At 45.1% G+C, this 27,763-nt stretch overlaps 1 protein-coding gene and 1 long non-coding RNA gene across 5 annotated transcripts in view; one reads left to right on the top strand and one right to left on the bottom strand.

The window, feature by feature from the left end:
- CD151 (CD151 molecule (Raph blood group)) overlaps positions 1–18,961 on the top strand; it is a 35,456-nt gene extending 16,495 nt beyond the window's left edge. For 2 of the 3 annotated variants that reach the window (XM_077321408.1, XM_077321407.1), the window contains exons 2-9: positions 2,413–2,514; positions 4,399–4,590; positions 8,174–8,248; positions 9,901–9,921; positions 10,985–11,089; positions 13,111–13,266; positions 13,981–14,067; positions 16,291–18,961. In XM_077321408.1, coding sequence (XP_077177523.1) covers positions 2,431–2,514; positions 4,399–4,590; positions 8,174–8,248; positions 9,901–9,921; positions 10,985–11,089; positions 13,111–13,266; positions 13,981–14,067; positions 16,291–16,350 — 780 coding nt within the window. In that variant the 5' untranslated portion in view covers positions 2,413–2,430 and the 3' untranslated portion in view covers positions 16,351–18,961. The remainder of the gene's footprint in view (positions 1–2,412; positions 2,515–4,398; positions 4,591–8,173; positions 8,249–9,900; positions 9,922–10,984; positions 11,090–13,110; positions 13,267–13,980; positions 14,068–16,290) is intronic. The other variant, XM_077321409.1, reaches the window with a different exon arrangement.
- Positions 1–26,848, bottom strand: LOC143829875 (uncharacterized). Of its 2 annotated transcripts, none has more exons than XR_013228265.1 (3): positions 26,796–26,848; positions 14,649–14,705; positions 1–1,825 (listed from the first exon to the last, which is right to left on the bottom strand). It is a non-coding gene; the product is annotated as an uncharacterized LOC143829875 (long non-coding RNA). The 2 variants fall into 2 exon arrangements; XR_013228266.1 differs by lacking the exon at positions 26,796–26,848 and adding an exon at positions 23,415–23,741.
- Positions 26,849–27,763: the final 915 nt, after the last annotated feature.

Here is a 27,763-nt window from a genome sequence, read left to right on the forward strand (position 1 = left end):
CAAGATGATTATGGGTTTGGAGCACTTTTCCTATGAGGAAAGAATGAACAGTCTGGGGCTTTTCAGTTCAGAAAAGAGATGGCCGTGGGAGGGGGGTATGATTGAGGTTTATAAAATTATGCATGGGGTGAAGAGAGGACAAAGAGAATCCCCCCCTCTCCCAATGCACTAAAAGTCAAGGGCAACTGATGAAACTGATGGGCAATAGATTCAGGATGGACAAGGAAAGACTTCTTTAAAAGTGGATTAGACAGATTCATGGAGAATAGGTCTGTCATTGGTTACTAGCCATGGTGTTTAAAGAGAATCTCCATATTTAGAGACGATAAACTTCCAAATCCCAGTGCCATCAGGCAACATTGGGGAAGGCCTTGGCCTCTGTGCCCTGCTGTTGGCCCTCTGGAGGAAGTTTTTGGCCACTGTGTGAAAGAGGGTGCTGGACTAGATGGACCACTGATCTGAACCCACATTGCTCTTCTTATGTGCTGCAATTCAGAACCTGTTGCATTGTGTATTGTGCAAGCCACCCTAAGTCCCAGTAAGAAAGGCAGACTGTAAATAATGTAAATAAAACAAACTCTGATAAGCTAATTAATGCTGTCCTTTATGTGAACATATTTCTCAGTAAACAGTCTTGACTCCAGACTTTCATTCTAGTCTTGTGGAGATGTAGATAAACTGCAAACTCCAGAGACATTTCCGTGCTGTGTTTTAAATGATCTTGTGCCTCTGAACTGCTGCCTTATAACCTGGATGCTGAATGAGAATAGAATGCCTTCCTATGGGGCAGGATCTAGCCAGAGCACAGAGGGAATATGGGGTGGAGCTCCATAGTGCTTTAGGTCTCTGTAGTGCTTTAGGTCTCTGGAGACTCATCTAGAGCAGGCTTTCCTGACAGCCCTGGAAGGGTCTCCCCAATTGGGTGGGAGTTAGGTTATTATTGGGTGATATGACCATATATGATCCAGTCAACCTGCCCCCCCCCAGAATGGCCAATGATGGGCCTGGAAGGGGTGGGAATGGAAGGGGCCCTGGTCAAACAAATCCTTGTTAGCCAAGGCTCATTGCGCAACTAGAGTCCAGAGAGGGAAGTACTCTCATCACCAGCCCTGTTTCTGGCATTGGAGTGGGGATGATGGAGTGGCAGAAGCCTGCCCCAGCCCTATTTGGGAGGGGAGTGGGGCAACAGAGCGGCATAGGCCTGCCATGGCTCTGTTTCTGCAGGCTCCTTTTGATGAAGGACTAGTCAGCCCAGGGTGCAGGTATGGCTGTGTTCAAAAATAATCTGACAATAATTCTGCTGTCACTTTGTACACTATGGGAGTGGCCTGGTGATGTCACACCTGGTGGGAGTGTTTCTTCCGTGGACTCCTGGGAATTGTATCTTGCATGGGATCACTAACAGCTAACTCTCTGCAGCCTTGTAAAATTGCAATTCCCAGGATTCCTTGGTAGTGTGCCATGACCATTTTATTTGTATAGCCCAGCTGTTCTTTTTAGAGGCTGCTGCCACTGTGATACGTTCTTTGATGTAGATAAACAAAAAGTCTTCTGTCCACAGGGCAGTAAATCTTTCATCCTTTATGAGCAGTAAATCCATAAGAAAAATAGGTGGGATTGAGGTTCCAGGGCAAACTGATGAGTCTGAAGTTGCCTTTCGTATTTTGTCAGAGCAGTGTGGTGATTTTTCATGATGGCTGCATTGTCAGGGAGCCAAGAGTGGAGCCCTGCCATTCTCTTCCTGATACTATCTTGGATAAATGCTGTCATCTCAGAGCCTCTGTTCTCATGTAAATGCCCACTGCTGACAACTATGCTGTCACAGCTGCGGAGAGAAAAAGAAAATATTTTCTTATCTAGTTGAACAAAAGCGACAGGTTGAAACTGGCTTGATTTGGGGATGAACATATTCCCATCATTATGGGTCTCCCCCACCCCAAGTGTTAATGTACCATCTCCTGAGGGGGCAGCATCCTTTCCAAATGGGAGGGAAACAAAAGAAAATACTTTTGTGCTGCAACCTGCAATGATGTGGTAAGCCCAGGGACAGCTTGCTCTTTTGAATATCAGGAAAACGTGAACTGGACCAATTGCCATTTTGTGGTGCTTTGTAATAATAGTGATTTACTGGGCCAAGTATATCTTCAAGAATATATGTTTTCCACCCTATTAGCATCAACACAGAGGATCAACTGAAGCTTACATTGGTGGGGATTTAAGCTAGAGCCTTCTGTGTCATGACACCTAATGACTGAAGTCCAGACTTGGCCTTGAACAAATACATTTGGCTTCTACCTGTGATAATTCTGTGTCAATGTGTGTCTTAGTAAGGCCTTTGAAGACTAGTGTGATGAGAAGAAGAAAAGGATTCTAACAGGCCTTACTTTTCTTTTGCTATTTACATTTCCACAGCTCTGTTTATTGGTGACAATGCGTGAATATAATGAAAACAAGGAGACATGTGGGACCATCTGCCTCAAATATCTGCTCTTCATCTTCAACTTCTTTTTTTGGGTAAGATGTCAGCTCTAACCGTTTGGGTACCTCACTGCTATGCACTGTGAATTTTAGGTGTGTTCAGAGAAAATCCTTTATCCTTGTCTTTCCTAGTACAGTCTTGGCAGGTGCATTGATTCTGCTCATCCTAGAAATTGTTGGATTTCTTGCAAAAGCCAAAAAAATTGTTGTTGCGCCCCCTTTTTTGGGAGAAGGGGCTTTATTCCTTGTTATAAATCACCTGTTGTTTCCATATACTGGACCAGGATCTTATCTCACCTACAGGCAGCCCTCCAGCCAAGTTCTTAAAGTTCATTGCTTCTGAGGCGAGCCTGTTGCTTCACTGGAGAACTATGATATTCAAAGACTGTTAGTGAATGAAAACGAAAAAGAAGCTTGTTGTTTCTTTGCTAAGACTATTTAACAATTTCCTCCTATGCCATAAATGTAACTGAAATTAAAAGTTTGTAATAATAACAGGAAAACTCACTAGACTGTTTGCTCTTTTAGGGTGTTTTTTTTTCTGAAGGGGGCTCAAGACACATTGTCTATGCAATCTTTCTCATTTCAATTACATATATAGTCAGAGGAGGAGATTCTAACCCATTAACATTTAGATATCTACACTCAGGAACCCAAATTGTTGTCCTGTCTTAAGAGATGAGTTAGAATGAAGCTGCATCCATACTTCAGTGTTTGCTGTTGGGCTAGAGTATTAATTCACAACTGGATCATTCTTTGTGGACAAGCCCACCCAGTTGTGAATAATTGTTGTAGTGTTTTCAAAACTGTGCCCTAGTCTTGTAGAGCATAATGTCTGGTAGAAGAAGAGTTTGTTCTTATATGCCGCTTCTCTACCAGAAAGCATCTCAAAGTGGCTCCTTTGAGCCATCTCCTTCCCTTCCGCTCCCCACAACAAACACCCTGTGAGGTGGGTGGGACTGAGAGCCCTGATAATACCGCTCAGTTGGAAGAGCTTTAGCAGTGCTGTGGTGAGCCCACGGTCATCCCTCTGGTTGCATGTGGAGGAGTGGGGAATCAAACCCAGCTTGCCAGATTAGAAGTCAGTGCTTCTAATCACTACACCAAGCTGGCACCAAGCTGCAAATGGGCATCTGGCATTCAATAGAATATTTTGAGCAAATATTACCAAGTATGTTTAAGGTTCTGCAGTGACAGTAATCAACTGAACCATTCTAGTCTTTGGTTTTCTGGTGCAACATCAGTGTCAGCCATAAAGTTCCAATTCCATATATATATATATAGTATATAGATATATATATAGATATATATATAGTTTCCAGTGCAGATCGATAGTTGTGGGGAAATATTACTCCCTGGTGCTTGTGGCAAGCAAGATAGTGATGGATACGATGGATCCTAAGCCATGACTCTAATGACTGATTTCTGATTGCTTTTCAGTTTATTGTTTGTAGCAGTGAGTCAGTAGAAGAAGCTTTGCTATGCTGCTTGTTATGTCCCAATTGCTGCAGCCTTCGCTGCTACCCATGCTAACAAATGACACCATAGAGACATTTTAAAAACATAAACCAGAACCCATGCATGGGCATGTTTTCTTTTATGGAATATTTGGTTATGATCAACTTATAGCTTATCAATAATATTTGGATAGATTCAAGTTTGATTGAACTATCTAGAAGGAGCAGACCTTCATCTATTGGACATCCCAATATAGTATTAATTCCTCTCTAGTTGGAATATTTTTGATGGGATACTGGTACATCCACTCTGTTCTGTGATATGGGCAACAATAGAAGGCAATACTGTTTCATAGACCTGGATCCCCATCAGGCCTTTGTGAATCACCACTTTCCCATGAAAGGTGAAGCTGACTTTTATTTAAAAGGGGCAACCTTTTTCTCACTTTTTCCCCTCTCCCAGCTGGCAGGTGGTGCGGTGATGGCAGTAGGTATCTGGACCCTAATAGAAAAGAGTGACTACATTAGCCTCCTGCAGTCCAATACGTACATGGCAACAGCCTACATCCTGGTGGTGGCGGGAGTTGTCGTCATGATCACTGGCATCTTGGGCTGCTGTGCCACATTCAGAGAGCAGCGAAACCTGCTGAGAGTGGTAGGTTTTCTTCTAATAAATACTTAGGGATGGGATTTCATGTGTAGAAGGACAGCCGTAAATATGAGCGAACAGACATGGATGCAGGAAAGGATCTGTGGGCGAGACACAGTCTCACTAAGAGCTGCTTATTGTAGTGGTGTGTCTAGCATGGACACTGATGCCTATGTTGCAGAAAGCTTGTAAAGCTTAGGAGCAACAATCAGTATTGTTTATAAGCTAAAGAAGTGGGGCACTGCCTGGCACAGTGAAAAAATAAATAAATGATGTGACATAACTCTTTGCACTCTTGCTAAATTATCTTTTGTTGTCACATGTATGAATCCTGCGTGGATGAAGAAAATTTCAGCAAGATCAGTGAAGTTATTTTGAAAGTTGACACACAGTGTTTATGGTGACTCATGACAATACTGGAGCTGACATAGCCTGTAGACTGTAGTAGTCAATTTTGGCATGCACACAATAGCTCACTGAGTGAAAGAGTTTTTCTTTTTTCTTTTGTTTTTTTGTTTGTCTTTCTAAGCCAGGAATTACAGATGAAAACTCTGGTGCTCTTTGTTATTTTGACACTTTGTTACTTTGCCACAGAAAATTAATAATTGTCTCTTGAAAACAAAAGATCCTTTTGTTTCTTCCCTTCTCTGAGTGACTGGTTGTGACAGATCTGTTGTCTCCTGCCACTCACCCTCCATGTTAGTTGGCCTTGGGCAACAAGGAAACACACACAAAACATACTTTGTGCCATCTACCTAGGCTGAATTGGTTTGAAGGTTTTTACCAGATCTGAGCTTAGTGTGTACCCAAAACATATTGCCAGCAAGGCTAAAGAGCAGTACCAGGAATTGAGATATTGACACTGAAAGTCATGTGATATTATACTTTTCATTGTTATGATCCACAGAGTGAGCATGTTTTTACAGAATTATTTAGTAATTGTATTCAGAAAATGCTTATAATTATGGTTAGAAGGAATGACCTGAGCTATTGAAGTTAAAAAAAAGCTCTTCTGTGCTCCTCTGTGTCAACATACATCTAAGATGATGCTTTACCACTTTCTTAGAAACATGGAGTTGGAAGAGACCTCCAGAATTATTTAGTCCAACCCCCTGCAGGAAACTCACAACTACTTGACCACCCACAGTGACCCCAATTCCATGCCCAGATAGTGCCCCACCCCACCCTGAAAAACAGAATCCCTGGCCAGTTTAGCCTGGAACAAATTTATCTCCCAACCCTGAAGTGGTGATCAGCAATAATTTATTCTTTATTTATTTTTCAACCTTATGTCACTCCTGACCCATTGGCTCACGGTGCTTAACAGCATAAAACATATAAAACATAAGCATCTCACTCAAGGATATGAAGTCTGTGAGCGGGGTAGGGGAGGTTGTGTTGCCATCAAGGGTTGGTTTTAATGGGCATTTTATTATTGTTTTAGGGATTATTATGTGAGATTGCTGTTACTCACCACAAGCCATTATGTGGGAATGGCAGGTTATAAATTGAAACATAAATAAATGAACCATTAAAACAATAGTCTAGCCCCATCTAACACTCCCATGCCAGACACCCCCTCTCCCCCTCCTCCACTTCTGCCTGGCCTCAACCAAGTGCTTGGCAGAAGAGCTCTGTCTTGCAGACCCTGCCAAATACATTTAGTTTCGTCAGGGCTCTTCTGGGAGTTCCTTCCATCAGGCAGAGGCCAGGGCCGAAAAGGCCCTGGCCCTGGCCCTGGTTGAGGCCAGGTGAATCTTATGGGGACTGGGGACCTCCAGTCTGTTGGCAGTTGCAGAGCGTAGTGCTCTGTGCAGGGCATAGAGAGTTAATGATCCCTCAGGTATGCTGGGCCCTGACTGTGTAAGGCATTAAAGGTCAGTACCAGCACCTTGAACCAGACCTGGTATACAACCAGCAACCAATGCAGCTGCCTCATTTTGCACCAGCTGCCATTTCCAGGTCAGTGACAAGGGTAGGTCTGCAAAGAATGAGTTACAGAAATCCAGCCTGTAGATAGTCTCTTGGATCAGTGTGGCAAGGTGATCTTGGGACAGATAAGGTGCTATTAGCCACATTTGGTGTAGATGGTCAAATGCCAGCTGAGCTAGTCTGGTGACCTGGGTCTTCCTAGTCAGGGAGGCAACCAGCATCACCCTCAAATTCCTGGCCGTGTGTGTGGTCTCCAGTTGCACATCATCCAGAGTGATGCTCTGGACGATGTGCAACTGGCCAAAGGGTCGGACCAGAACCAATGGGATGAAATTAATTCAAAAGAATTTTGGCTAATCATCCGGAAGACGTTCCTGACAGAAATGTTCCTCACTGGAACAGGCTTCTTAGGAAGGTTTTAAGCAGAGGCTAAATAATCATTGGACAGAAATGCTGATTCTGTGTACTTAGGCAGGTTGTGTGTGGCTGGGCAGAAGGAACTGTGTCCATGCTTGGCTCTTATGGCTTCTCTTGAAACAGCTGTCTACTAGTTCTTTCCAAAGTTCCGGAAACTGTTCCTTAAGCCTACTATGTAGCAAGCATGTCATTGGCGTTGGCCCAGCTGGGGAACACCCCCTTCCCATACAGGAAGTCCAGCTATTCCAGCATCCTGTCTGCCCTAAGCAATTAAACATTCCACTGTCATCTAACAAGCTTGTGTTGAGTTTCTACTCATGCCACGGGAAGGGGTTACATTTCAAGACAAGTGTTGTCAGTGGAAGGGGTTATATTTCATTTGCAAGAGAACTAGCAACTGTAGCTGTTAAAACTACAGGGAGGCCATAGCTCATGGGTAAGATATTTACTTTGCATGTATGTGGTCCCAGCTTCTAACTCTTGCACCTGAAGAAACTCCTGGTATGCAACTGTTGAAGCTGCAATAAATTGGTTAAGACTTTGTGGTGCCCAGATACTCTTTGTTCCATTTTAAAAGAATTTTGGGATGGAAGGTCTAGGAAAAACCTCCCCTTGAGCCTTTGCATAGCCCCAGTCAATCAGTACAGTGCAAGGTAAGGCAACTCCATTAGCTAACAGTGTTTTATAAAATATAATTACACTTACATGTTGAAAGTTTGTGATAAGACCTATGAATGTTGCCACTATTTTAAAGTAATTAAAAAGTGTCGTGAGGACTGAATTCTTGTTCCCTTCTGCGCACCTTTTCAAGTACTGAACCAGCCATGTGTGTGACTGCTTCAGCATTCGGAAAAGTGTGTGTCTGTGGATGTCATCACATCTAGTATGGCCCATAGAGACCATGAAGACAGTCAGAAACCTTGATCAATTTTTTTTCAGCCCCAGATGGTGTTGAGTTACAGCCAGCAAATCTCCAGAACCCAAAATTTTATATTGAGGTCTACCACTACATCTTAGCCCGACCACCTTCTTTATTGCTCTGTGCTGTTATTTTTTGGGTTTTATGACAGCATTGGCACCCTGAATCTGCTTGTTCTTTTGCAACATGTTTGATGGGAAAATGGAATCTCTTTTAGAGTGCTGTAAACATCTTCCTTATGATTTAAACTGATTTCCCAGGGTTATCTCTTGCAGGTGGGCGCATGCTGCATTTTAACTTTTTAAATTTTAACTTTTGCAGTATTTTATATTGCTTCTGTGCATCTTCCTCCTTGAAATAATCGCTGGAATCCTGGCCTATATCTATTACCAGCAGGTAAGCAACTATCAGAAAGAGATGGCAAAGGACCACCTGGTCTGATGTGTTTGTGAAGTGAATACCAATTCTTTTTACTCCCAGTGAGTACATTGCTACATGTGCACATACACATCTGCTCCCCTTCTAATGATTACATCTGTCATTCTGCAGTGATTTGGTTCTCCCCCAGGGTAGACCAGTACTCCTTGTCTACAGGAGTGGAAACAACCATGACTTTTCTGACAGGGTACGTCACCCTCAACCTTCCTCTACCATGACCTTGCCAGCATTTTGTGTGTGTGCAGGCCCCTACTGGACAGAAAGTTGATTACACCAAAAAGTCTAAAGTGACCAATCCTACAATTCTAAGCAGATCTAAACCCTTCTCAGCCCGTTGATTTAGAAAAGCGAAAGTCTGCATTGTATTGCAAGAGACTGATATCCTGAACAGGCAGTTTATGTGGGAGAGAAATAACTCCCTCATTGTATTCTGGATATATGGGCTTGTGCAAAGAGAGTATGCTAAGGAGTGTTGTGTTGAGCCTCCACTAGTGTTTTTCAGCATCTAATGTAAAAAATGCATTTTAGTATAAAGACCTATTTAGGTGCATTTGATTAAACCTACAGTTGATTAAACCTACATGGATTTATAGCTGATAATTTTTAAAAAAAACACACCTTGAATTATCTCTGCCCATAAATCCCCATATTACTCTGTATATTTAATACAGCAGGAAAGTAATCAGCAGTTTCAGAGCCATTTTCAGTGTGTGAAAGTACTCTTTACCCAAGCATTCAGTGACTAGCATCTGCATGAAATACGTATTTCCTTCCAGTAAATTGTATTTTGCCTTGACACGCAGATATGACTTGGAGTGTGCTTCTACTTTAGAACAATATTCTTTTCTTTTGAGCAAAAGAATAGCAAATAGTCTGGACCATCTCTAAAGTTGTCCAGTTACGGTTATGGCTAATAGCAAAGTGGAATCAGAAACCCATTTCAGACCTTGGCTTTAGATTCTAGATTGGCTTGGCTAATTTGTCCAGTTTGGGTGTTGTAGAACACTAGAACACGGAGAAGGGAGTGAGCACCTGTGAAGAGAGGAGAGGCCTGGAATAGGAAATGTGGGGCTCTGACGCATGTTCACAACAATCAAGCCATAGTTTCTCCATGATGTATAAAAAAGTTTGACAAGGCATGGTTTAGGAATAGGTGATGATTTACCCTGTGTCTTATTCAGTGAGTATCAACACTGAGGTAATGCAGATATCAAGGAGTTGTGCACATTGTAACCATGAGGTGTAAACATTAGTACCCTAATCGCTAACATCATCAGTACTTACTCCTGGAAAATCCACGAAGTCATATAACAGAGGCTAAAGGTATATATGGCATCTGTTTTAACTATATTCTGTGTAAACACTGGAAGTGAGTATTTGCAGCCTTAGTGGGCAGCACCACAGGCTGTGGATGGCACTTGTCTTGCTAGCCTTAGCTTTCCTGCCTGCCTTCCCTCCCTTCCTTATAAGCGTCCTTTCCCCTTCTGCCAACATGCCAAGGTGCTTTCTGTTGCATTTCCTTCTCTGACTTCTCCGCTTGCTAATATGTTCTCCTTATAAGTATATAAACTGTGTTGATCTTTTTTTGCTGCCTCTGTTCCATGCTGCAGTTCTTCCCTATGAACCCACAGGTAATTGCTTTTGTCTTTCTTGAGTAAGTCATCCGTTAATTGAGTGGTGTTTATCATTTTGCTTTCAATGCCAACAAGTCTTCTATTCCCCCTCCCCTTCTGCTTATGCTAGTTAGCAGTCCATAAAGCCCTACAACTTTTGAGTTCCGGTCAGAACAGTTGTTTGGCACAATCAAATGTGCGTCCAGACACTCTTTTGTGCTGCCCTGTTATTTATGCGGAATTTAAGTCTGTATTTTAGTGCAAAATCCTAGGTTTGTTTTCTTGGGCATGTGCTCTCCTCCTCCAGTCTCAGCAGCAGAGCACTGTCTTTTAATGTAAAAGGTCCCAAATTGAGTTCTTGGCAGCTTTAGTTTATAGGATCTTGGCTAGTGAGACAGAAAGAGAACTTGGCTTGAGACGCCACAGAACTGCTGCTGCCAATTCATGTTGGGCTAAATGGACCATTTGTCTTTGTTAGGATACTGTTTTTCCTTGTATCCACTTGCCTTGTTGCACAAAGCATGTTCCTTCAGTGGTCTCCCCACTCTCAGTCAGCAACTACATGCATGTTGCATGTATCTCACGTTGAATGGAGCAAAACTGGACCTGCCCCTGCACAAACATTACAGTCACCGACAGTCTACAGTACAAACCTTATCAAGCTAATATGGTTGGGTCTAAAGTGCTTTGCTTAAGTTGGTTTTAGAAGAACAACTGCCTGTTCACATGCAGAAGAGATGAGGAAGAGTCCTGCAAAGTCAGAAGTAGGTATAGAAGAGGGGAAGATTTAGGCAAACCATCTGGTCTGCATTTATTCCTTTGAGAGGCACATGTCATTTACTTGGCTACCACAACACCCCATCTTGTGTTGTGTTAATTCACTTTTACATCCTATAAAGTGGGCCAGGGATTGGTGAAGTTGCTATAAGGCCAGTGTTTCATTACGTGGAAGTAACCCATTTCCTCAGAGAAGATGATCAGTGAACAAAAATGATAGAAATTGACAGAGAGACTGAATTGGAAAGTGATGTTCACCCTGTTTCCTTTCCAATCCCCATCACCACCTCTACTTCCTGCATAGCTGAGCACAGAGTTGAAACAAAACCTGAAGAACACGATGACCCAGAAGTATGAAAAGAAGGGAGAAGAACATGTGACAAAAGCAGTGGACAAACTGCAACAAGAGGTAGGTCTAGAAAATGGGGAATAAATGTCTTTTTTATATTATGGCACCTTGCAGGAATCAAGTGTGGTTCTCCTCTTTGTTACTTTGGAATTTGGGGTAGGTAACACTTGTTTGCTGTGGTGTCTGTGCAGATGGCAGAGTTGGGCTGAGAAATGGCATGTCTGGTAGATGGCATCGAACTGAATTGCATCCCATTTGCTTCTTATTAATGGTACCTCTTCCGAGTACCACTAGAAAGTGATTGGCACCTCAAAGACTAAATTCCAGCACAAGCTTTTGTGAGTTAGAGTGCACTTCTTCAGATACAGCACCATCTTTGGCCCCCTTAAAGAAATCCTTTCCTTCCCAGCCTCTCTCTTGAGGTTAAGAAGTTCTTCTTGGGTAGCCTGCCACCACCTAGAGTCTTTATTTTTGTCTCACTGTTGTGCACCAGTGCCCTGGCACACTAGCCATTCCTAGAAGAAGGCGGATGACAACAATTTTTAATGAGGGTGGAGGGCCTTGAAGTGGCCAGGATGGCTTAAAGCAAAAGCCTTGCAATACCACATGAGAGAATGCCGTCTGAAGTAGTATTCCTTTGCTGCTACTGTAAGGGGTTATTGCTGTGCTGAGCTGATATATGGGCTACTTTGTGCTGTGCTCTGATATGCAGGCACCATAGACATATATAGGAATGAAGCCTATGGGTCCCCCCCTCCCAACATACATAAAGCATCTTTGTGTGGACTTGCACTCGAACATCTATGCACGTGCTCATCCTGCTTATGTAATCCCCTTCATGGGGAAATTCTCTTCATATATGAATATACACATATAGATCTCTATTCATCCATTCGACATACTCAGTGCATAGCTGGAGGAGTGCAAAGCTTACTCTGCTGTGCGTAAAAACCTATTAGCTCAGGCCAGCTCAAATGATGCCCTTAACAGATCTTGACTTTCTAGAGATGTCTGAACTTTGTTACAACTGAGATCACTGGGATGCCCAGAGGAGCTTGAGAAGACTCGGGATTGTTGACAGATGATCTGTAGATTACTTTCTTATCCCTCTTATTTTGTTGAGTTAATAATGCTAATTAAGAGATGATTTAAAGGGGTATTTATAACTTCAGCCTCATTCCTGCTGTGGGAAATCCTAAACGAGGTATGCCAGTGGTGCTTGTTAAAATAGAAGGCTGCATTTGTGGCCAAATTGCTGAGGCACCTTTTCTTGTTTCTCTTTCCAGTCTAGTGACCTCATTAAGGCCTAAAAGGGGCTGCCACATATCTCCTAACCGAAGGCCTTTTTAACATGGAAGATAGCTTTCACTTTAATGTTCGTCATATTTTTCTAGGAGCAGTTGATCCTTAGGTACAGAGAAATAGTTATAGGAAATGTAACTCATAGGCCCATTATGCACGGCCGCCAAAATGGCGATTTCGAGTCACATGGAAAACGCGCAGGGGGAAGACGCAAAGCACACCGGTTATGCACGGGACGGGGCGCGACGGCGGTAAAACCCAGAGTAACTGATTATGCACGCGGCGATCCTGGACGCAGAATCTTTTAAGAAAGGAGTGGCCATCCCTTTCATCAGCCATGTCAGTCCATCATACAGCTCTTTCTTGTTCTAGATGGCCATGTCTGATATGCTTAGATTTCCCAGGTCAGAAAAAAATGATCTTGTGGTGGGTTTGGTTGGGGTTTTTATAAAGCCTTTTCATAGAACTAATTTCATCATCTTTGCTTTTTATTTAGTAAAACTGGTTTACAACTGTGACCCTGTATGCTCATTGTACCCCAAGCCTGAGTGGATCCTCCTGCTCAGTTATAGGGCAGGTGTTGCAGGGACTGTGGGGTCAGCCTCATAACCATCCCCGCAGGTTCTGAAATACTGGGAATTAAATTTCTTGGGGAAAATAGCTGCCAAGGGGAGGGGAGTATAGGAAAGGTTTGCTGGATCTAATATATAGAGGTACAGATGTTGGTTTCTGACCGTGCAAAAATGCTCATTTGTAATAAGATGTCTGTCTGTGCATAGTTTAAATGCTGTGGCAGCCATAATGCTTCGGACTGGAGTGACAGCGATTGGATCAAATCCAGTAAGGCTTCGATGCGGAAGTTTCCTGACAGTTGCTGCAAGACCCCAGTAGAATTTTGTGGACAAAGGGATCATCCTTCAAATATCTACAAAGAGGTAAAACTTGATACCCCTGATGGATTTTGGCTCTTGGAGCATTTGAGGGTATTTAGCCCAAGATCTCTCCGCAGCTTTGGCTCAGAGTGTGCTGCCAGATGCTGCTGCTGCTGTTGTGGTGGATGATGGGCTGCATCAACACCTCGTTGGATAGCAGTCATCTGCAAGTGGCTTGGTTTATCTGCACAGGGTAATCCCATTGCGAGTGGTCATTATAACACAGCAACAGCACAATATGCAATCATGTGTGGATGCAGCTTTGGACTTCTTGGAGGAAGGGTGGGATATAAACGTCATAATCTAGAAAATATGCCTTGCTGTATCAAACTGTTTATTTAAAAATGCATGGATCACAAGCCAGCCCCAAATATTTTTCTGTGATGGAGACTGGTGGTAACCTTTTCTATCTTGGTACCCTACTCCATATACTCCATGTTAAAGGAAGTTGCTGAAACAACATTGCCTGGAGCTGCTAGCCTGGGTTGTTTTGCACAGATGGTCTCTGTTTAGGCCACATGTGTTGAAATGCTGTGAGGCAGCCTTTAGGCTGATGAAATTCTTGCAGGAACCAAATTCTCTTGTCACCAATATGAGCCCCCCCCCCCCACACACACTTTTTTGCTTTGTTTATATACATATCTTGGATGATCTGGCTATCACACTGCACAAAAAATGTGTTAAAATACAACAAAGTAACTGAATTCCTTTTCCCAGGGTGGCTGCATCACTAAACTAGAAAACTTCATCCAAGAACATCTGAAAATTATCGGAGCCGTAGGAATTGGCATTGCTTGTGTACAGGTATGCACTGTTAGTACAGGAGACTGAATGATTTAAGTATAGGCTTGGAAGACCAGGCTTTAATTCCCTCCTCCGTGTTTCCTGTGTGCCGATAGCCTCTAAAGCAGGGGTGGCTAAACTGTGGCTCTCCAGAGGTCCACAGGCCACAGTTACCATGAGCTCCTGCCAACGTGCTGGAGAGGCACAGTGGCCACCCCTGCTTTAAAGTCAGGTTAAAGGATGCTTGTCACTGAAAAATTCTCAAGACCACAATCTACAAAACATACGGACACTAAACCACAGAAAGTGAAGGGGAAGATTCACCTCTTCATCCCTCCTCTTCCTTCATCACCTCTTCCCTCCACCATGGAGGGTATCTTGAAGGATTCATATGCATTCCAAGAAGCAGGGGGTAGGATTGTGGTTGGAGGACAGCCTGTTTTCCCCATATATGTCATCTCTCTGTTTGACCTGCCAGCTAGTTTATAATGAAATAAGAAGGGAACTGGCTAGTTTCCCTGTGACTTTGTAAATTACAAATTGTAGTTTGGCAACTATTGAAGAGAAAATAAGAAAAAAAATGTGGAACAGTTAAAGTGTACCTGAATACCACAAGGTTCTTTCTTAGGCCAGAAGTCAACGACTGTGTCCTGAAAGGTCTGTTGGTTGTAAAAAGCACACTGTTAAACATTGTACCCACTCTGACCTTAGTTTATTATAACACAGTAATAGTTTAAGTCCTCCTTGCATGTTGTGGCAAACCACCCCATATTGAGTCTTGCCAAGAAAACACTAGAGGGCGTCCCAGTCACATCTGGGAATATTCCCATACATACGTATAGATTTCTGAAATAGTTTTTAATATGTAAATTGTGGATAAAGAGGAGCACCCTGATGGTCATCATATATACCTGGAGCACAAGAAAATGTATAATCTAAAGCTTCCAATGCGTGCCCAGAAGTTGCTAGTCCACAAGAGAACAATGAGTAGTCAGCATGCCCTCCTACCTATGCCAGTGCTCCTCGTCATTTCAGCCTGAAAGACCTGGTTTTAGACACTAGCTGTCAGTTCTTGATTCTAGATCTCATTGTGCATTTGGGAAATTTTTGTTCATCGTTTCAAGCTCCTTACAGGTTTAAAATGAAGTAATAAGAAAAGTTCTGTTTTTGTGAAGTGGAGGAGGGCAGTTCTGAATGTTTGCCAGGCCTCGCCCTGGATACCGATGACTCAGTAAAATGATTGCTGTGTTATGCTACAGCCAGGGGCTGTGCAAATAGACCGGTGGTGTTTGTGGTACGGTCAGAAGGCAGCCTCTGCTGGTGGAGCATTGCAACAGCAACTCATAGTGCAAAATCAGTGAGGAGAGAACACTCTTTAATATTGTTTTCCTAAGTTCTGAACATGAGCCTCTTGTGGCCCAGAGTGGTAAGGCAGCAGACATGCTGCCTGAAGCTCTGACCATGAGGCTGGGAGTTCGACCCCAGCAGCCGGCTCAAGGTTGACTCAGCCTTTCAACCTTCCGAGGTCGGTAAAATGAGTACGCAGCTTGCTGGGGGGTAAATAGTAATGACTGGGGAAGGCACTGGCAAACCACCCCGTATTGAGTCTGCCGTGAAAACGCTGGAGGGCATCACCCCAAGGGTCAGACATGACCTGGTGCTTGCACAGGGGATACCTTTACCTTTTAAGTTCTGAACAACTCTGGATGCCACTACTGTAGCTAATGATGTCTCCCTTCCCTACCCATTTGGAATCATTCTCGTTCCTTTTCCAAGTGAAAGGTGCCATCATAATGCCACAAGAACAGCCTTAGGAGCTGTGCAGGTCTTCGGGAACAGCAAAATACAGTTTACTCAGGAATGGGATCATGCCGTGAGGTTGAATCTATTGTTGTTCTCATTTATTAATTTTAAATATTTTAATCTGCCCAGCTTTCACCGAAGCAACTCAGGACCCAGTTTAGAAAATGCTGTTAACTGTTGTGGGGGAAAGTCCCAGCTTTAGCTATCTCTGCTCCCTCGTTACAGGCTAACTGCCTCATCTGCTCAGGTTTTTCTTTCCTTCCACTGCAGCCATTGACCTCTTGGAACTTTGTCCTTTCAGGCAGAGATTTTGATCCTCCAGTATTGATATAAAGCAAAGGGCTTGAAATGCATGATTTGGATTGAGAGTGTCAGCTTGACATAAAACCTAGCCCATGCCTACTTGCTTTATGCCTGATCTGTATTCCTTTTGCTTTCTAGATATTTGGGATGATCTTCACTTGCTGTTTGTACAGGAGCTTGAAATCAGAACCTTATTAGAAGCGAAAGCCACCCACCTGCTCATCTCCCACCACCCTCCAGCTCACCGCTATCTTCTGCCTAGTGGCCCAAAAACACCAACTCTGCAAGGATTTTTGCTGCTCAATGAAATTATTCCTGGTGCCTCTGCCAATTCTCTGTAATGCAGCAGGGAGAAACCCAGGAATTGGTCAATCTTTTTTTTTTGTTCAAAAGCACTGCAGTTGCAGATCTTTTTCTGCAAAAAGTACCAACCCATTAAAAACCAGGCCCACTATGCCATCTGAAAGAGAGCTCATCCAAGCTGTTAAGAGCCCACTGACTCCCATATTTTCCTCTCAGCTCTTTTAATTACCAGGGAGTTTCTCTGAAGGGATGACAACAACCCACAAGAATGCATAATGCGTGTACAGATCAGGAGCTTAATTATCTCCTGCTGTGTCCCAGAAGGAAGGTCTCTCTGGACATGCAGAGGTTCCTGTCGCAGCTGTATCTCATCCAAGAGGCTCACTGTGCCTGCCAGTGGCTGTCCCTGCTGGGTATGCTCTCCTCTTGTTTGCCTTATGGCTGGTTTAGGTTGCCACCCATGTCAGTCTGCTGCTTCCTCCACACTGCCTCTACTTTAGGCAGCAGGCCCTTTTGAAGGAAAGAGAAGTCTTGTGCCTTTCTCATGAAGCAGTGAAGGACATTTTGTTTCCTCATTTGAATCCATGGTCCGTTTTTTGTTTTTGTTTTACTTTAGAGCTTTCCCTTCATTTTGGTTCTAATATCTAGAATGCTGTGGATATCTAGAATGCTCCATTTCTGGAATGGAGCAGGCCTCTTCCATAGGAATTAGCCTCTGCTTCAGAATGACAATAACTCTGCATCAATCCTTATAGTTTCATTAACCGTTGGACACTGCCTGGCTGAAGGAGATAAGGAACCCATTGCTTGCAAGCTCTCCTTCATTTATGAGCAATGAAAAAGAAAGTTCTTAAACAAATTGAGGAGCTCAGCATCTCTTTTCCTCTGCAATTACTCCGTCCTAATGAAGACAGGTGGTTGTCCTAGATGTGGCTTCCAGCACTGGATTTGCTAACTTGCCCAGTAACAGAGAAGTTCATCTAAAGATTGTCATGGGCCATTTCCCTTTCTAAGGTGCCCTTAGCTAAGCCTGAGTATGCCTACTCATTTCACTGGCTTGCCAATTGCACTGCTGCTCCCCGTGTCTGATTTCAGGCCTGGTAATCTTCAGGTAATACTTACTCCCTTTCATATATCAAAAGTATCAGCTGCAGCATTTGCCCCTATAGCCATGGCAGAATATCCTGCGCAGGGGTAAGAACCATATCTCAGTATTAGATCACATACTTTGCAGGCATTAGGTCCAAATTTCAATCACCATTTAATAGAAAAGCTGTCTGTTTTGAAATGCTGTTTTGAGAGCTGCTTCTAGATTGTATAGGCCAGCCTTTCTCAACTTTTTTCCATTGCAAAACCCCTGAAACATTCTTCAGGCTTCGAGAAACCCAGAAGTGATGCGATCGTGCAGAATATGGTCGGGAAGCGTAGCCAGCTGGAGGCCCATCACCTTCCCACCCCCTCCAGGCCCATCATTGGCCATTTTGGGAGGGGAGGCAAGTCAACATGCTTAGCATATTTAAAATATATATATTCAAAATTAATTAACTCCCACCCATTTGGGAAACCCTTCCAGTGCCATCAAGAAACCCCAGGGTTTCTTGAAACCCTGACTGAGAAAGCCTGGTGTAGGCAGTACTCAGCCAGATGGACCAATGGTTTGATTCTGTATAAATCAGCTTCATACATCCAGTATTAGTATTAGCAGATCGGGTCTGATACAGCTTTTGCAGACTTAAGAAGAATTGTTCTCTTCCATTTACAGTTCTGGTGTCACAAGAGACCCCGATACATTCTGAAGGCTAGCCCTGTACAATTCTCACCAGAACTCCAGATGTGGTCAAGTGCCATACACAAATTCCTGAATAACTTTGACTTTCCACAGGTGAAGTGGAGACTGAAGAACATGTGCCTTTGTTTCTTTGAAAGCTTTAAGTTACTGCCATCTTTAGTCCTTTGCGGATTCTGGCAGACAAGCACTTAACAAGCCTCACTGTCTTAGAATTTCTACCTAGCAAGTTGCCTCTTCCTGGGATATGGCAGGAGGGAGTGTCTCCTGGGCCTCAGGCAGGAGGTTACAGGCACTGTGAAGTTAAAACTGCCCCTGGAGGGGTAGGAAGTGCAGAGAAGGGCACATCTGCACCATCAGCATGAAAATTATGTTCATGCAGGAGGGATTTTGCAGTGTTCTAACTACTCAGGTAGAAAAGCATCTAAACTACTGCAGGGCAAGTTACTAACTGAGCTCTAGAGTCATATACTGAACTTTGTTCCCTGAAAAAGCTATTAACCAAAACAGAAACTACTGACTATTGTTTGAAACACTATTTCAGTCAACTGAAGTGTACATAAATGTGGCTAAGTTTTGTTTCTGGCAGTTGTATTGTGCCATTGTAAGAGAGACCCAGGTATGCTAGTCAGTTATCTGTGTCTGCTCTCTAGTTGTCCTCATATAACAATGCTTTGATTTCAAGGCGTGTTGCTGGCCAATAAAGCTAATATGTCTGAATTTTGTTCTCTGTAATTTTGAGAAAGTAACACAGACTATAGAGAAGTTAACAAGTCCTATCTTTGTCTGGTGAGAATACAGTCACTCTCCTGTTCCTAAGATTCATGCATTCAAACCTATTTCTAATTCCACAGGCAAGTGCTTCTTCTTGCTGTACTGAGAGAAGATCATGGTGTCAACCATTCCAATCATAATAGTATTTAGACCAGCATCCTTCAACCTGAGGATTGGGCACCTGGGGGTGGGGTAGGGGTGATTTATGAACCTTTATAGATTCCTCAGTTGTGAGTTTTGTGTGTGTGCTTTCTTGAGGTACTTCCTTTGCATCTTCGGGGGGCAGGTTGTATGTATTTTGGAGGGTTTTGTGTTCTTGGGTGGGATAGCTGGTGGGCATGCAAAGAAAGCAAAGGCATCAAATCTTCTGCTTCATCAAGGTGTTGAGATTAGGTCTCACGATTCTTTTTTGAACATAGGCTGGCCATTCCCTTTTCCTGTAATGCAGCTGGTAACATGTTAGTTCTATGCTGCCTCTGTGAAAAATGGTGCCTGGCCTTTTGAAAAGTTGGAGACAACTGATTCAGGCAGCTGGGCATCAGAAGTTCTTGTATTTCTGAAATTTAGCTCAGTAGCTGAGCCTTGCCTCTAACCCTGAATTACTTGTCTACTTGAGGGTGGAACTGTAATCAATCTCTGTGTTAAAACGTTTTTAATTAAAAACTACTGTTGGGGAACTCAAGCAGAGAACAAAGACTGCAATATTTTTTTTAAAGCTACTTAATGATATAATAAACTGTCCATCTCTCACATACTCCTTAAAAGGAGAGCAAGTCACAGAAAGAGGGAGAGGCAGGCAGAAAGAGGAAGAGGGAGTTGGAATCAAGAGGATTCTGGGACAGGAAATGTCTGAGAGCATGGGGGCAGCAGTCGGTTGTGCTTGGGTATTTCAAGTTCCATTGACTGAAGAATGCCTGAAAACTTAGAGGGGTAGTCAAACTGTGGCCCTCCAGATGTCCATGGACTACAATTCCCATCAGCCCCTGCCAGCATGGAATTGTAGTCCATGGACATCTGGAGGGACTCAGTTTGACTACCCCCAGGCCACTTCATGAGGGGCTAACCTTTTTTTTTTTTTACTTTGTTGCATCTTCTGCCAGTTTTCTGTAGTTGCAGTTTTCAGTGTTTCAATACAATGATTTTGGCAATTGAAGCAGGCAACAGCATAAAGGATCTTTTTGTCCAAAGGCTTCTATTAAGTGGGAAGCATTCTGTTTAGTATGATTAAAGGAAAAGCTAACAGAGGTGGAGAGGACCAAGCTGACCTGATATTCAACTTCCCTTCAAAATGTGTTTACATAGAAATGATGCCTGATGAAGCATACAATGGTCCCTTGTTACCTTCAAAGGAAACTTACAGAAAAAGATTCCATGGGGGAGCGGGTGGGGAGGAAAGTTATGCAATGGCTTCCTCATGACATCATAGCCTCCGCCTAGTCAGAGCTTGGCAGACTCATGCAATCACGTTCACTTAGTAAGAATGCTGTCCCAGAATTAAAAAAAAGCAATAAATTTATTCAGTACAAAGGACAATTATGTTACACTTGAAATATAAGATACTAGTAATTAAGCCCGCTGCAGGCTGAATGCAGCGGGTGCTAGTGGTGTGAGGGAGTCGGGCGGGTCCCGGCGGGATGGGCGGGAGGCGAAGGACGGCTCATGCAGTGTGCAGCCTCCCCGCGGCGAAGGGGGTGGAGCGGCTGTGGCGGCGGCGGCGTGCACAGCGAAGGCAGTTGGCGATGCGGGCCAAGGCCGGGCGTGTGGGCCGCGGCATGGCATTTGTGAAGCATTTGTGAAGTGGGCGGCTGGAGGCGGCGCGAGGACAACGGTGGGCGGCTCTCCCTGGCTGCCTGTGAACCCGGAGGCGGTTGGAGGCCGGGAGAGGACGACAGCGGGCGGGCCTGAGTGTTCGGGTGGGGAGGCAGCGGTGGTGCAGCTGGTGAAGGTGGTAATGGCGGCGGCGTAGTGCAATCGAGCAAGGCGGAAGGTGGGCGGATGGGGAGGCGCAATGCACCTCCCGATTCATCAGTCCTGCGCCAAGGGACCAATTGCAAGCCGCGCTTTCCACTGCTCGCAATTGGTCCCTTGGTGCAGGACTGACAATCGGAGGGGCCCTCCGATTGTCAGTCTGGAGGAAGGGGCCTATGGGCACCCTTCCTCATCACGGACAGGGCCCGCCTTGGGTGGCCTTAGCAAATTATTTAATCCGCTCCGCTAGGAGCGGGTTAAAGATGTGAATTATAGGCTGTAAATGAGAAACCCATTGTAACAAAGCAGTAGTAAATTCTGCACTAGAGTCTTGACTGCTAGGTGGTATCTGAAGTTACAGTTTTTCTGATTTTTAAATCCAGGAATTGGCACCATGGACAAAAAAAGACAAATCTTTTTACAAACTTGAGAAAAGTCCCAGATTTACAGAAGAGTCCAAACCATTTTTAGTAGTTACAGCTGTTAATGCCCACACATCCCAATAATAAAAGGAACACCTGTAGCTTTAAGAAATAAGTGCCCTCAGTGGCCATTGCCAAACTTCAAGGTTTACAATGCAACTTATGTGACTCACCAAGGGACAGCTACTTGCTGTTGTTCAAATGCAGACGCCTCACAATAGTGTGATGTAGTGGTTGGTTTCAGGCTAGGAGACCCATTCTGACATGGAAGCACAATGGGTGACTTTGGACTAGTCGTGCTTTCAGCCCAATTTACCTCAGAGTCGTCATGAGAATAAAATGGTGGATAAGAGAATTATGTAATCTCTGAGTCCCCATTGTGGAGAAAGTGGGGTATAAATTAAATCAATGAAAAATGATGTGAGGATGTGATTCTCACATTGTGTGGGAACATCATGGTGTGTGTGTGTGTGTGTGTGTGTGTGGGGAGAATGGGATTTCAGGAGGCTGGGTTGCCAACCTCCAGGTGAAGGCCTGGAGTTCTTCAGGAAGGAAGGAGGGAGAAGGAGTCACTTTGTGTGTATGTGAGAAAGGGAAGGGGCAAAGCAAAGGAAAGAAAGGAGGAGGAATTACGCACAAAAAGCATCTCTCAGAAGGGCCCTTCTTGGACATTAAAGTGGAAGGGAGGACAAAGGCAAAAAGCATGGTTTGGGGGGGGGCAGCTTTTTGTCTTGCATCCCACAGAATCTGGGGCCACAGTCATTTCCTGCCCAGAGGCAGCGATCATGGTGTCCTGTTGCCTCAGTGGAAATGGTGTTCCAGGCAACGGCAGCTTGAGAGGAGGTCAGGCTTCATTTGGACTTGGGGGCAAGGGAGCAGGCAGGGAAGCAGGAGAGATTCAGGGCTGCAAAGAAGGAAGGGATGGTGCTGGGGATGGCGGTCATACCAGCTGCCTCAGTATGAAGAGAAGAGGAGGAAGCACAACTCACCTACCCACCAGGCTGAGCCAAGGGGCCATGGTGCCAAGAGGGCAGCTCCAATTGTCTTCTTGGTGGTGGCAGCAGCGGGTTGGGGGCTTGCACAGTGTTGCTGCTCCACACCTGAACAACAGAGTGGGAGGCCATCATTTTACCCTTGGCAGAGAACAGAGGCCACAGGGGCCCTGGGATGCCTTGGCCAAGAAAGATCACATGAGTGCTGGGCCAGTGAGAGGCTGCCTGGAGACAACCAAGCATGGGTGTGTTGGGTTAGGGCGGCTGAGAAGACTAAGGCTAAGAGCACCAGCCAGGGGATGAGCTGCACAGGTGGGCTAGAATGGCAGGGAAGGGGTGGTAATTATGCCTGCCACCCTTTTAGGTAGACCCCAGCTGGTTTCAGGTGGCCTCTCACTGGCCCAGCAATCGTGCAGTCTTTCTCAGCCAAGGTATCTCAGGGTCCCTGTGGCCTTTGTTCTCTGCCAAGGGAAAAAATGACAGCTTGCCGTTCTGTTGCTTGGGTGTGGCCCTCCGCTGTCACCGCTGAGAAGGTAGTTGGAGCTGCCCCAGTCACTGCTGCTCTCATACTACAGCCCCTCAGCTTTGCCTGGAGTGCAGGTGGGCAGTGCTTCCTCTCCCCCTCTTCCTTTCCCCTCATGCTGAGGTGGCCAGTGGTTTCTCCTGAGGTGGCTGGCATGTGGCCGCCTTAGCCTCCCCGCTCTGTTCATTTATGAGCACAGGCTGTTACCCAAAGTGCGTGAACACGTTCCTAAAACACGTATCTTTGAGCTTGTGGGGAATATTAGCTCAAATGCTGCGAGAGGGGGGTAACTTAGCGTTTATGGATCGAAATACCTATATATACCAGGGTAGATTACACCCGTAGGAACTCAAGGCAAACACAGATATAATTGGTAAAATATTAATATAAGCTTTTATTGAAAGGAAAATAACAAAAAGGCACACAAATAGCTAACACACATACAAGCAGTCATATAGAGAAGGGGGAGGAAGAGTGGAAGGCTTGATAGTTACCTGTCCGAGGAGTGGTGGGTCAGAGGAAGAAGCACGAACCAGCGTGGGAGGTCCCTGGTTGGAAGACACTCAGAGTGTCTGTGTGAAGCCACAGTTTTTATAGGATTTTGGGAAGGGAGGTACGTGACAAGGCTCAGGTAAGCATGTGCTGGAAGTTTCCAGGGTCCCCGGAGATTCGGACAATACCTGGCCAAGTGGGGGTGATGGCCGTAAATGGATTTGGATAAAGGTATTAATGGCTCTGAGGAAGAGAGCCATCAGGTCTAGCTGGCAGGATGTGGGGAGGAGATATCCCCTGGCGGAGGGGCCAAGTGTGAAAAATATTGCAAGACAAAGGATTTTCCTAGGAGCCCTTAGGCAAACAGGAGGAAGCCAGTCCACTCACTTAGAAATACAATGAGGGGGGGGGGGTCGAGAGTAGGGCATGGAGGCACCTGGATTTCCAAACCTGTAGCTGAGAACAAGCCTGGGCTTGTCCTGGTTCCTAAGATGGAGTCTGCTCTGACATTGCCCTGCCAGAGTGACTTGGTCTGTCCTGTGTCTAGCTTGCTCCCAAGTCTAGACTGTCGTGCTGCGCTATTGGTTAAGGAGTACAGTGTGCCAAGGCATAAGGCAGGGATCCTGCCATGCGTAACAAGGCACAGGAGTGAAATGTCATGTCCGTAGTTTTGTTTCACTCCCCCCTGGGCCCCCAATAGAGATGTTCCCACATCAATAAATATAGCTGGGAATGGGGAGGGGGGCAGATAAATATTGGTTGGTCAGTGGGAAGGAGAGAAGGGTGCAGAGAACATTAAGGATAGGAGAATTGCCAGGAGGCAGTAAAGTTTGGGGAGGGGGTGCAGGAGAAAATTAGTTCTCCCATAAATCCCTGCAGGTTTTCCATCTTGAAACTGGATCAGGCCTGGCTAGCCCACACAATGGACCTAGCTCAGCTAGCCCTGCGTAACTAGGCCTGGCCTAGTGACAGGCACCATACAACTTGGCTAGAGTTTTTCTGGTGAGAAGTGATAGGGTAGGGAAGGAGGGAAAGCTGAATTTGGGGGAGTGGATTAAGGTAAGTTGGCTGGTGAGTGGGAAGGAAAACAGGAGAAAGGGAGAGGCTATGGAGCCTTTCAGAAAAGGGGGAAAAAGGAAATTGTGAGGGAGGGGAAATATGATACTCCTCACAACTCCTTGTACTTGTATATTTAAAAATGCAAGCAGCAGGATCTTAACTAAGAGCTTTGCTTTTGTCATTACAGTGAATTCTGCATCAGTTTCATGGTATATGGCAGGGGTAGTCATACTGCAGCCCTCCAGATGTCTATGGACTACAATTCCCATGAGCCCCTGCCAGCATGGTGGCAGGGGTTCATGGGAATTGTAGTCCATGGACATCTGGAGGGCCACAGTTTGACTACCCCTGGTATACTGTCTATCATTGTCAACAACATGACACACATGGAACGACATACGTGCTGCAGGAAAAATTAAATTAGTCGGTCTTCTTGTAACCTGTTCATGCCTCCAAAAGAGTGCCTGTGTGTTTTTGCAATGGCTACTCCTACACCTATAAGTTTAAATGGGTCAACCTGTGATAAACCATTTATCACCACATGGTGGCACTGTGTAGCACCTTTGTTCAGCTGAATTGGAGCCACAACACCTTTCAGTTTAACAGAACCTGGGTTGTGATCTCAGGAGACTAAGCATGGTTGCCCCTGCTTAGTATTCACATGGGATACCACTGAACAAATCCAGGGCCACTATGCAGAGGCAGGCAATGGGAACACACCTCTGCCCTTGTCTCGTCTTGAAAGCCCTATGAGGTCTCCGTAAGGCCTTTGTGACTTGAGGGTACATCACACACACACACCTAGCAGCCTCTGAACAGGCATTTCTGAGCACAAGAAGTCCGTGAATAATATGATACATGAATGCTTTGCAATTGTGTTCTGTGAGCTAGATCAATTTTTAAAAATTTATTAATTTATTTTATTTCTTTACTGTTCATCCCAGCAAAGTTGGCTCAGGGTGGTTTCCAACATATTCAATCATAAAAACAATTCAATAGTTCATAAAGTATGATTCACTTCAAGCACTAAAACATACTAATTAGAAACCCATTAAAAACAATCAGACCTGCCGTCAGCCAATAGTGCTTCTTCAGTGCTGTCAAATAGTCACTCCAGTTTGGTCTTGGGGTGTCTTTGTATGGAGGGAGGCCCAAACGGTTTTGGTGTTCATTGGCCCCAACCAAATGCCTAGTGTAAGCACTCTGTCTTGCAGGCCCTGTGGAACTGAGCCAGCTCTGGCTGTCCCTCAGTCCTTCCGGAAGCTCGTTCCAGCAGGTAGGGGCCAGAACCAAAAAGGCCCTGGTCCCATTTGAAGCCAGATGTACTTCTCTTGGACCAAGGATCACTAGCCTGTTAGAATTGGGAGAGTGCAATGCCCTTTGGGGGGTATAATCAGTGGTCCCTCAGATATGTTGGGTCCAGACTGCGTATGGCCTTAAAGGTTTGTACAATAACCTTGGATTGGATTCACTATTCAATTCGGAGCCAGTGCAATTGCCTTAAGGCTGGCTGAATATGGACTCTCCAAGGTGTTCTTGTGAGAACCCATGTCGCTGCATTCTGGGCCTGTTGCAGTTTCTAAATCAGGGTCCAGAGTAGGCCCATGTAGTCTAGCTCTGGGGTCAGGTAGTATTAATTGTATCTCTGGGGTCTTTTGTATTAATTGTAGTATGTTTTACTAGATATTAAGCCCGCTGTGTCCAAAATACAGCGGGCCCTAGCATGATGGGTGGGTGAAGGGATGGGGCAAAGGAAGGAGGAAAAGGAGAAAGAGACAGAAAGACAGAAAGAAAGTGAGGAAGATAGAGACAGAAGAAGAGGGAGAGAAACAGGTAGGCAGAAAGAGGCAGATGGAAGAGAGGGAGGAAGGGAGGGACAAAGGGAATGCTGGGAGGAAGGGAAGGACAAAGGGAATGCTGGGAGGAAGGGAAGGACAAAGGGAATGCTGGGAGGAAGGGAAGGACAAAGGGAATGCTGGGAGGAAGGGAAGGACAAAGGGAATGCTGGGAGGAAGGGAAGGACAAAGGGAATGCTGGGAGGAAGGGAGGAACAGAAGAAGGTAGGTGGCCTTGGGACCTTCTGGTGGGGCCAGGGGCAGGCTCGGCTGCTCCCGGGCCTGGCAGAAGGCTCCGGACGGGGGCGGCAGGCTTTGAGGCCTACTGCCGGGCCGAGGAGCAGTCTCGGCTGCCCCAGGGCCCGGCAGAAGGCTCGGGACAGCAGGAGTGGGCTTTGTGGCCTTCTGGCGGGGCCAAGGGCAGGCGAGCCTGCCTCAGGGCCTGGCAGAAGGCTCCGTGGGCGAGGGGAAGCCAGCCGGAGGACTTACCGCTGGGGAAGGCTTCTTTTTCTGAGCGGTGACTCTCCGGCCGGGCCAGGCGAGGCTGGGCCAAGCAGCCAATGGGGAGCTGCGCTTTGCGCGGCTCCCCATTGGCTGCTTGGCCCCCGAGTGACACTCGGAGGGCCCAATCAGGAGCTGCTTCGTGGCTCCTGATTGGGCCCTCCGAGTTTTTATCACGGACAGGGCCCACCCTAACTCCTCCCCACCAGCCCTTACTCCTTTATTCCTCCCGCTCCTCCAGAGAGGGGGGGGGAGGTTTAAAGATTGTGCTTTTGTTGTTTTAGGGGATTGGTTTTTATGTGACCCGCCTCAAGCCTCCGGGGGGAGGCGGGATATAAATTTAATAATAATAATAATAATAATAATAATAATAATAATAATAATAATAATAATAATAATTAATAATTAATAATAATAATAATAGGGTGCTGGTAGGTTTGCCTGGCGAAGGTGGGAAAATGCAGTTACTTTTGTGACCTGCATCAAAGATCATGCCCAAGTTCCTAGCCGATTGTATAACCAGTTACACACCATCTAGGCAGGGCAGTTGTGCTTCCTCTCCTTGTCCTTTCTTACCCCCAGCCACAGGACTGCTGTCCATAAGTTTTTGTGGGTGGTCCAAAAGACACCCCCTACCTGTACAAGGAGGGGGAGGTGTACATATTCAGAAATTTTAACTGAACAATAGAAATTGCCCTCAGTAAGAAGATAAGCATTTGAATCTAAATTTTCCCAGACTAAAAACTCCATCCACATTTTCACGCTACCTTTATTTAACTGAAAATGTCAGTAGGGAAGTTTCATTGGAAATAACAAAACAGGTTATACATCAAAAAGGGTAAGCTAACTGAATTAAGCCCCCGTCACCCTGGGACTCAGGTCACCCATCATAACCTATAATGACCATTGAGAAATCTTCTGTTGTGCTGGGCCAAATCATGTCTGCATATATTAGG

The sequence above is a fragment of the Paroedura picta genome, chromosome 2, assembly GCF_049243985.1.
Source record: "Paroedura picta isolate Pp20150507F chromosome 2, Ppicta_v3.0, whole genome shotgun sequence".
Classification (NCBI taxonomy): Eukaryota; Metazoa; Chordata; class Lepidosauria; order Squamata; family Gekkonidae; genus Paroedura; species Paroedura picta.